This window comes from Papaver somniferum, chromosome 2 (assembly GCF_003573695.1).
Source record: "Papaver somniferum cultivar HN1 chromosome 2, ASM357369v1, whole genome shotgun sequence".
In the NCBI taxonomy this organism is placed as follows: domain Eukaryota; kingdom Viridiplantae; phylum Streptophyta; class Magnoliopsida; order Ranunculales; family Papaveraceae; genus Papaver; species Papaver somniferum.
In genome coordinates this window covers 88,775,060-88,784,510 of record NC_039359.1, presented here as the reverse complement: position 1 = coordinate 88,784,510, position 9,451 = coordinate 88,775,060, and the positions used below count along the sequence as shown (strand labels likewise).

Sequence of the window (9,451 nt, the reverse complement as noted above, 5' to 3'; positions counted from 1 at the left end):
TTCAGTAAGCATTGTTGATTGCAGCAAGTACCACTCGGGAGAGTTGGAACTTCAGTTATATCAAGGTACTACAAAACAAGCGAAACAGGCATTATGTACATGTTATGAAAGACAAGTTTGAACCACAACGATTCCCCGTTTAAAATGCTACGACTAAGATACTTTCAGCTACTAATACTAGTCATAAATCTGTAAATTACACACATTACATGTACATTTCCATCGGTCTGCTTCAAGCTAGAAATACTGGAAATCTGGAATTCTATCTACATGAATGAGATACCAGCATAAATATCGCAGCTCCTAAAAACCTGCGTGAGCGTAGCAGTAGTTGAATTGAACAAATATCCACTGATAAAACTTAATAACTTGAATAGTATCTATTATTAACCACAGGTATTTGTCAGGAACTTAACAGTAGATACTAAATAAATGTCAGGAACCAGATTTGAACTGGTGACACGAGGACTTTTAGTCCCCTGCTCTACCAACTGAGCTATCCAAACCCTTATTGAGGCACCATCCCCATCCTACTAGAAGCCTTGGGTATATGTCATATCAAGAAAATCGAAAAGCATTTCAAAATCTTGCCCAGGCCCTGGAATTTCCGGAATCTTCAGCTGATGAATATTACCTGATCGAAGTCGAATAATAGGATGCACAAACTAACTAATCGAATGCATAATATTTTGCTGCTTTTCCTCCCATGATTACCCATCCTGCAGGAGATTTTCCTATATTTGATTTTAAGTATTCTTGAAATTCACCGGTACCTTCATATACACCACATATAGTTACTCCTCCTTGAGGAATGAAGGATTTCAGAGAGAGGATGTTCTCCACTTGAGCGTGCAGCTGATAATCCATGTACGGGCACTGAATATTATCATCCTCGCCAATTCCACAGCCTGCGGAGATCCCTTTCTTCTTAGATTCAAAATATCCTGGATTTTCTTAGAAATGGAGAGGGAGCCTTTTACAACCTTGATATGACTCATTCTGGGGTTCCAGTATATAAGACAATCCCCATCAAACCAATACACTAACACATTATCTGACAAACCCAAATATACGTGTAGGAGGGGTAGTAGTCATTGTAGCCTCGAAGAAACTACTGTAGGGGGGTGGTAGTAAGGCTTCCTTCTTGAGAGTTACCATGAATCTAGACTCTTTGACCCATACTTGCTTGACCTTGTCCTCCAACAAATACAGATGTACCTTGAATATACAACAACAAAAATCACCTTGATCATTATCACAGTCACGGTGTCGATGATGATACTTTTTGTTTACTAATATCTTCTCAGAACGTGCAACACAAGGATATCCTTTAAACTCCAGAAGATGATGATCCAATAATGTTATACGGTGACGATCAGTCGATACGGGTGTAGTTTATCTAGTTGGTAACTGAATGAACTGTATCTTCTCGTTGTGCATGTCAAACGAAAGAAACATTTCCTCAATCTCATTATTATTATCATTAGGAACTCCATTCATATTACCACCACCATTAGGAGGAACTCCATTAAGAACTACATTACCACCGCCGTTATCATCAGGATATCCATTCATATTGCCAGCACCGGCATCACCTTGTTCTCCTCCTCCTTGTTTATAGTTCGTTATCCTCCACAAAAGGTCATTCCCACAAAGGGTGGCTGATCTTTGATCTTTTTTCCAAGCTTTTGTTACCATTCTCCTAGGAAAAGGAGAAGAACCAGGTGGTGGTGAGATATTAGAATTTCTAGTAACTTTCGTTCTCCATGAATTAGTTCCCAATGTAATAATCATGCAAACAAACACCTGCTCCTCTTCTTCCTGTGAGTTACAGGTAGTATAGATTATTACAATCTTATATTCTTTCGATAATGAATCAAAACCAAAACCATGACACAGATATTCAGTACCAGTACGAGGAATGAAACAAGTGAGGGAAAGCGTTTCACCCCTAACAGGGTTAACGACATTTACTCCACCATATCCCTTATCTCCACCATTACAGTAACCTACCAGTTCGGTTGCTATGGAGAAATTTATGCCCTTCAGTAATTCAATATCAATAAACACATTATCATCCTTGTAATTGTCTAGTAAATCGAAAAAACAAACACTTACCCCACCATCAATATCAACATTAAGGAGATTGAATACGAGATTCTTACTTTTCTTAAGAGCAAAGTGTCGTGCAGCAAATCTTGTATCATTGAAAATAGAATTGCACCATAACTTACTTACAGTGCTGCATCTGACAAGCGCCCAAGCTGGTAATCTCGTCAAAACCTCATCGATTATTAATTACTCGGGAAGAGGATTTTTACCTGGAAGAAGAGGAGTAGATTGTGATAAATTTTTGAAATCTCTCTTCATCTTCTTCTTCTTGTACTTTTCTTCATCATCAATTATGCTGGTAGATTTGTGCTTCTTTACTACCTCCATAACTTACAAAAAAATAAAATAATAATAATATTTCAGCCAAATTCAGATTCAGGAAGCTATACAGACCAGAAAGAAACCCTAAAACTAAACTTATATCTCTGTTGCTTTTGCAACTTCTAAGACTATTTGGTTTAAGAAACCGCAGAATATCAGTAGAAAAGCCTGTTACCAACCAGCTTGCTGATAACTACGGCAGAAGGGATTTGGTCTTGCAAGGTTGTGAACAGCAGGACTCTCAAGGTTGCCAAGTTTGGTGTTCAGAACAGGAACAGCCGACACCTAAAAGACTGCCAACAGGAAGTAAAGAAGGTCTCATATTAAATTTTGTTCAGTTTAAAGACAGTTAATACTTCTCAACATGTTATGGGTTCTGACATATTTGCCTTGGAGTTTCAATATTCAAACTAGGTTTATCTTGGAGGAGCATGCTGCCTTTTAAAGAAAGAAAAAATTCTATAAATTGTAGTATTGTACAATGCTCAGGAGAGTATGGAAGACGATCAGACCCCTAAGACCCATTAGGCACAAACTCAGAACATTGATGTTAAAGCAACGTAACGCTCTAATGCCTGACCAAAGGATAAAACCTGACATTTACAAAGACACGTTTGAACAAGAATGATTCTACTTTCCTAATAATCCCAATTACAGTAATGCGGAGTTAGAGGCTGTGGTCTTGAACTTCTTCATGAATGCACCTCTGAAAAATATGAAGCACATGGGATATATTAGTATATATGAAAAACATCAAACAAAATACAGACACAAAATCTCTTGTCCAAACAAGTGGAGAATCTAGAAACATTACAAAGAGCCAGTCTAACCAAAACTTGGCATCAAGCTGCAGAAGAGAGACACGGAGGGAAAGAGGATATTTCTACCCATATTCTATGATCTCAGCTGGTGGAAGTCAGCTTTTCGAGCATCTACTATCCACAATAACGGGCTGCAAATCCCACAAATAATTATGGAGCATAACAATCGAATGAGAAAAGATAAAGACTCTAGTGGATCTCGATACCGACTCTCCATACACTGTTCAAAAAGAGGTGCCTCCTCTATCAATGTGAGTCAGAAACAAGTGAAAATTCTGGAGAATAGGTACACAAGTAAGGAAGAACAGATATAACTCTGCATAGAGCAAGCTCCTCTGTTGCAGCAGGTTTTCTGTTTGTCACTCCACGTCTTTATGCATTGAGAAGATTGGCAAAGCTGAAGTACTCACCTATGAAATCTTCGACATCCTCAAACCTATTAGCTTCAGGTTTCTTTCTTCTTCTTTTTTTATGACTTGCAGCATTGGCCTTAACACCAGCAGTTCTCGTGCAATAACTGTTCCTTGTAACCTGCTGGCAGCACTTGTAACCCCACTGATGATCTTTCCTCCAGGAACCCCAAACGGTTGTATGGTTTCTAGCTTCTTCTTTATACTTACCCCCGGGAATGGCCATCTCCTGCAAAAGTTATAACAGTATGCTTATGTTAAACATTTGGAAACCATTCCAGTTGGCTGCTACATATGCAAAAAGACGGACAATTATCAATTGTGATAAGTAACAAGGTCATCTACAAGCTGTATTGACCATTGATTCGACTGGAATACATTCATAATCTGTTTTCCCAATTGACAATTGCATGAATGGCTCATCTCATCTTTCCCAATTAACCATTGCGTGAATGGCTCATCTCATCTATCAGCTATTTGAGAAATCTCAAAAAGTAACAACTTACAGAAAGATATAGTCCATATCACTGTACGTGAAAAACTTTTTATTGGGATCGGCGTGCATGAATAAAGTGCTTATGCATAGCTCATTATTTCTGAGAAGCCCTAACTAAAAACAACTCAGCGTTTTGCCATTCTTGTAATTCCCCACAGACAGAGTGCATGGACCAAGTTCCTGAGGAGAAAAATCTTCCTCTTCCTCTCCCGCCTCATACATATTACTTAAACCTCTTCTCTTGCGGGACTTTGAAATCCAAACTTCCTCTTCACTAATACAAAGAATATATAGTACGAATTAATAAAAGCAAATGCAAAGATCAATTTGCATAAATAACAGCAATATATAGTACTAATTAATCGATGACAATAGAGAATGAAATTAAGAAAGAATATATACATACCTATCAGAGTCTTCTTCCATATGTGGATCATGTGGTGGAAAATCAATATATACATGCCTAACAGAGTCTTCTTCCGTATGTGGATTATGCGGTGGAAAATCTAGAAATTTTTCCTCTAGCTCAAGTTCACGCATCTTTTCGGTCACACGAGATGAATTTTCCATTGCGGAATTCAATCAAACACCTTTGGCTTCTTCAAACACAAAACCTAAATTCAGACACGAAATTTTATACTTTAAAAGCGGTAAACACCACAGCAGAACTTAAGCTAATCGGCACTGAGAATGAATAAGAAATCAGAAGCCCTAAATTCAAAATCTTCAGAAGAAAAAAACAAAAACAAAAAATCCCTAAAAATCAAAGCAAGACGACCAGACCCTAATTTTGATGACTTGGTTGTTGAAGATTAAATTAGTTAGATTAGAAGAAAACTTAATAATCCCATACCTGTTGGTTTGTGGTTGCGACGCTAGTTTCGAGTAGGGTACGTCTATTCAAAGGTTTCTCGCGCGACCGAGAAAGGGTCATGATGGGAGCGGGAAAGTGTTTTAATACGAGGAATATGATACGGTAAGGTTGAGCGGGGTGAAGAGTCTCTAGGTTGCCGAGTATGGTGTTAAAAAGAGAATCGTATTGTTGGGGTTGTAAGGATGGGACCTTGGGGGCTTAAATTAGCAGATGGGACCTAAATGTTGTATGGGAAAATTAGATTTATGTAAAAATTCAAAAATATCCTTAATTATTTTAATTTATTATCCTTCCACCGTCACATTAACTATTTAATCTAATAAAAAAAGAAAACGGAAGTTTAATTTTTTGAAATGAAGCATATGGGTACTGAGATGCACCCGAGTGGCAAAAGCTGAAACAAAACTTTGATAGTCATTACGGAGCCTTCTACGTGTTGACAAGTAGCAGACACGTGTTGACTTTTAGGACACGTGTTATCAGTCAGCTCATTTAGCTGAATTATAAATATGTAGAGGGAAACACCGGTTTCTCACACATTCTTTCTAATAATTCACAGTTTACTATCTAATTTAATAATTTGTTCCTGCTCACAGTCTACTTCGGTGATCTTCAAGAAGATTAACAAAAATGGATTCCCATGGTCAATCTCAAAGCTACAAAGCTGGTGAAACCAAAGGCCGCACTCAGGTTATCTATCTCTCCATCTCCTTTTTGTGCAATATTGATAAGTATCTTATACGAACGATGTTGTTCATGGATTTTCCGTTTGTATTTTAACATATGATGGATTGATATGCAGGAAAAGACGGAACATGCAATGGACGCAGTGAAGGATAAAGCTAGCCAAGCAAAGGACAAGGCGTCAGAGACTGCTCAGGCTGCCCGAGGCCATGCTCAACAGACAAAGGACAGTACCGCGCAAAAGACATCTGACACTGCCCAGGCTGCCAAAGAACGTGCTGGCGAGGCGAAAGACAGTACTGGCAGTTACTTGCAAGAGAAAACTGGAGCTGCGAAAGAGAAGGCTTCGGATGCCGCTCAGTATGCCAAAGAAACTACCCAAGCTGGTGCGCAAAAGACTGGTGTACTTTCGGTATGGCTGGTGCCGGTGATGATCCCACAGCTGATAGGGATTAGAATCCGGTAAAAAACAATCTACTCTATTTATGTCATTGGGGCTTTTGTGTTGTGTTTGTATTTCTGTTATCCTCGCATCTGCTCATTTTGAGCATGTTATGTTTGTGTCGAGTAGTTTTAGTAATGGAGCCTAGTTAGGGAGCTGTTTGTTTATGTTAACAGCCGTAACTAGGTGGTGGAACTTCAAAAATTCACACTTTGTTTTCGGGGATGTGAACATTTCGTTGTTAATAAAATCCTAAACTTCATTTGAACTTTAAATATTGAAATATATCGAAGTATCAGTTGTTTGATTTAATAATCAAAAATAAGGAAAAATCAAATAATCAAAAGTTATTGAGACTTGGCTCCTTTATAATGGAAGTGATCGGTTTGATGAAACGAACGAGCTTCTCATATCTCCACAACAGCAACAAGACAAAAATTTGGAAAAACGGAGTGAGTTACGTGTTCAACATGTTGCCCTTAAAACATTGGTGCCCGATTACATTCAAGAGTGATGTTATAGCCCTCACAGGACAGATATCTCCAGGACAAAACATCCTTACTACACCTACTACTAGCATATGTGGTAGATGCTCAACTTGAGCTTGGCAACTCCGAAAAAATCGTGAAGGAAAATCGCGAACTTTTAAGAAACCCTATATAATATTTTTCCTTAAGGGTCCCTCTGAATATAGATCAATTCTTTTCCCATAGATTTTACAAAATATTTTCTCTTAGGGGTCCCTCTAAAATATAGATCAACACCTTTCCCATAGATTTTACAAAAATAGTGAATTTGTTTATATAATTGACAAATACAACTTAAGAAGAAAAACTCCCCGATGTGGGACTAAAAGGTTTATATAGTTTATTAAAACTACTAAAAATTAGAAACTCCACGATGTGGGACTAAAAAGTTTCATTCACAAAATAAAACAATAAATTATAAATTTTTATTAAAATTTAAAAAATATATTTTTTTATTAATTGTTTTCCAACAATCCCCACATGAATGAAAACTCAATAAAACATGAAAACACAGATAGATCTTGGTAAATCAACATCCCAACCTCACGATCCAAACAGACTGATCGTGCAAGTGTTGAAATCATACTACTAGTCATTTCTACGTCCTCTCCCTCACACAAAAGTGTGTTGACCCCAGGGTCATACTATGGATTGCATAAATCATAATAGTATTGAGAGCTTTCATCTTTAGTTCTCACATGGTGAGACTATATGTATCTTTCACCAAAGTGAAAAAGCATGAACTAGTGAACCCTTAGTGACCTTTAGGTCCTAAGTTCCAGTAATACCAAAACCATCAAAACGAAAATCATATACAAAGCGCAGGAAATACCATTTTAGGCAGAGGTGTCCATGATGTCTTGAACCTTTGCTTAGTGAGATATTACCGGAATTATTTGCTAGAGACAGTGAACTATGTCTTGAACTGCTAACATTTGATGTAATTCGTGATAACAACCACGGGTGATATCTCCAAGATTGCTGCCAAGCTCGTGTCGTTTTGTCCAATTTGGCCCTGGACATATCTTGTTTCTCAGAATGCTCTAGAGAATCAAATCTCATATTCTCATAGGAAGCGGCTCACTTCCTCATTCAGATAGTGAGTTTCCAAAAAGAGTGTTACTGCTACACCCCACTTCAATCTTAAATTGAAACTATAGAACTCATTAAGACTTCTCAAAAGTCATCCTTCACATGCAGTCACACTATCACGTCTACACCATAGGGAAGGGATAGAGAATAAAATTCTCTGATAGTGTTTACCTTTATCCACCACAAATTAGTTGTCTCATTCGAAACCTTGATCTTGGGATCTCCATTCAGCAAGGTTGAGTATCCTTCATGGCAATTTTAATTTATGAGCTTAAGCCCCTTCCCCCTCGATGCATTTCTAACTATCTCTTGGGATAAACCTTTCGTCAAAGATTGCGCGATATTCTCCTTGGACTTTATCCAATCAATGGAAATAACGCCGATTGAGATTAGTTATTTTCAGCTTTAGCTATTATATCTTGGCTAACACAATGTATAGATATAGCTGGCACAGGCCTATGCCAGAGAGGAATGTCTTCTAAAAAACATCTTAGGAACTCGGCCCCCTCTCGTGCTTTATGTAACTCAATACTCTCAGATTCCATAATGAATTGAGCAATATATGTTTGTTTGTAAATCTTCCAAAAACAAACCCTGATGCTAGAGTGAAACATATCCACTCGTAGACTTAGACTCCTCTGAGTCAACTATCCAGTTTACATCACAAAGTCCCTCAAGGACAGCAAGATACCTTTGATAAATCAAATAAAAGGTAATAGAGTATTTTAGGTACCATAATACTCTACTCAGTGCATCTGAATGCTATTGCTCTGGACTATAATTATATCTACTTAACTTACTCACAATATAGGCAATGTTTGGACTCTTACAGTTCATTAAATTCATCAGACATCCTATAACTCTTGAGTATTCAAGTTAAGATACTCCGTTACCCTTTTTTCTTGAGTCTACATGAATAATCGTACGGAGTACAAGCATGCTTAAAATCACACTGATTGTATCTCTTAAGCACAAATTCAAAATATGAGAATGACAAAGACGACATATGTTAGATTATTTTCTAATCCTCATCCCTAAGATTGCATCAACAGGGCCTAAGTCTTTCAAGTCAACGTTCTCATTCAGCGCATGTTTTTAGTGGAATTAATCACATCTATGTTTGTATCAAGTATAAGCATATCATCAACATACAAGCATACAATCACACAGGCATCCTTAACAAGTTACTTGTAAATATACTTGTCAGATTCATTAACTTAAATCCACTACACATTATCACATGATCAAATTTTCCATGTCACTGTTTACGTGCTTATTTTATAAACCATACAAAATTTTGTTCAACTTACAAACTTTGTCATCATAACCTTTCACTACAAAGTCCTCAGGTTGGTCTATGTAAATTTCTTTATCTAATTCACGATTTTAGAAAAGCTGTCTTAACATCCATCTGATGTATCTCTAATTTGTTTATGACAGCAATAACAATTAGCATCTCAACGTAAGTAAATCTCGTCACATGTGAATAAGAATCAAGGAAATATACACCTTCTTTTAGTTTATAGCCTTTAGCTACCAACTTAGCCTAATATTTTTCTACAGTTCCATATACCTAATGTTTCCTCTTAAAGACTCATTTACATCTCATGGTCTTACTCTCTGGAGGTAAACTATAAACCTCCCAAGTCAGGTTCCGACGGACTGAGTCCAT

At 37.4% G+C, this 9,451-nt stretch overlaps 1 protein-coding gene and 1 long non-coding RNA gene across 3 annotated transcripts; one reads left to right on the top strand and one right to left on the bottom strand.

Annotated features, from left to right (window-relative positions):
- Positions 1–2,739: 2,739 nt before the first annotated feature.
- Positions 2,740–5,169, bottom strand: LOC113348336. 2 transcript variants are annotated; one of them, XR_003359578.1, is made up of 5 exons: positions 5,014–5,169; positions 4,567–4,774; positions 4,171–4,434; positions 3,665–3,893; positions 2,740–3,385 (listed from the first exon to the last, which is right to left on the bottom strand). It is a non-coding gene; the product is annotated as an uncharacterized LOC113348336 (long non-coding RNA). The 2 variants fall into 2 exon arrangements; XR_003359579.1 differs by having other exon boundaries at positions 2,740–3,139.
- A 435-nt stretch (positions 5,170–5,604) lies between these two features.
- Positions 5,605–6,336, top strand: LOC113353684 (late embryogenesis abundant protein 7-like). Its single transcript, XM_026597208.1, has 2 exons — positions 5,605–5,724; positions 5,837–6,336. The coding sequence occupies exons 1-2, from the start codon at positions 5,665–5,667 to the stop codon at positions 6,182–6,184; spliced, it is 408 nt and encodes a 135-aa protein (XP_026452993.1). The 5' UTR covers positions 5,605–5,664; the 3' UTR covers positions 6,185–6,336.
- Positions 6,337–9,451: the final 3,115 nt, after the last annotated feature.

Excerpts from the sequence above, each read along its gene's own strand:
- LOC113353684 (XM_026597208.1), top strand. The coding sequence starts at position 5,665 with ATGGATTCCCATGGTCAATCTCAAAGCTACAAAGCTGGTGAAACCAAA. Across the intron at positions 5,725-5,836 it reads AAACCAAAGGCCGCACTCAG|GAAAAGACGGAACATGCAAT; the intron begins GTTATCTATCTC and ends ATTGATATGCAG.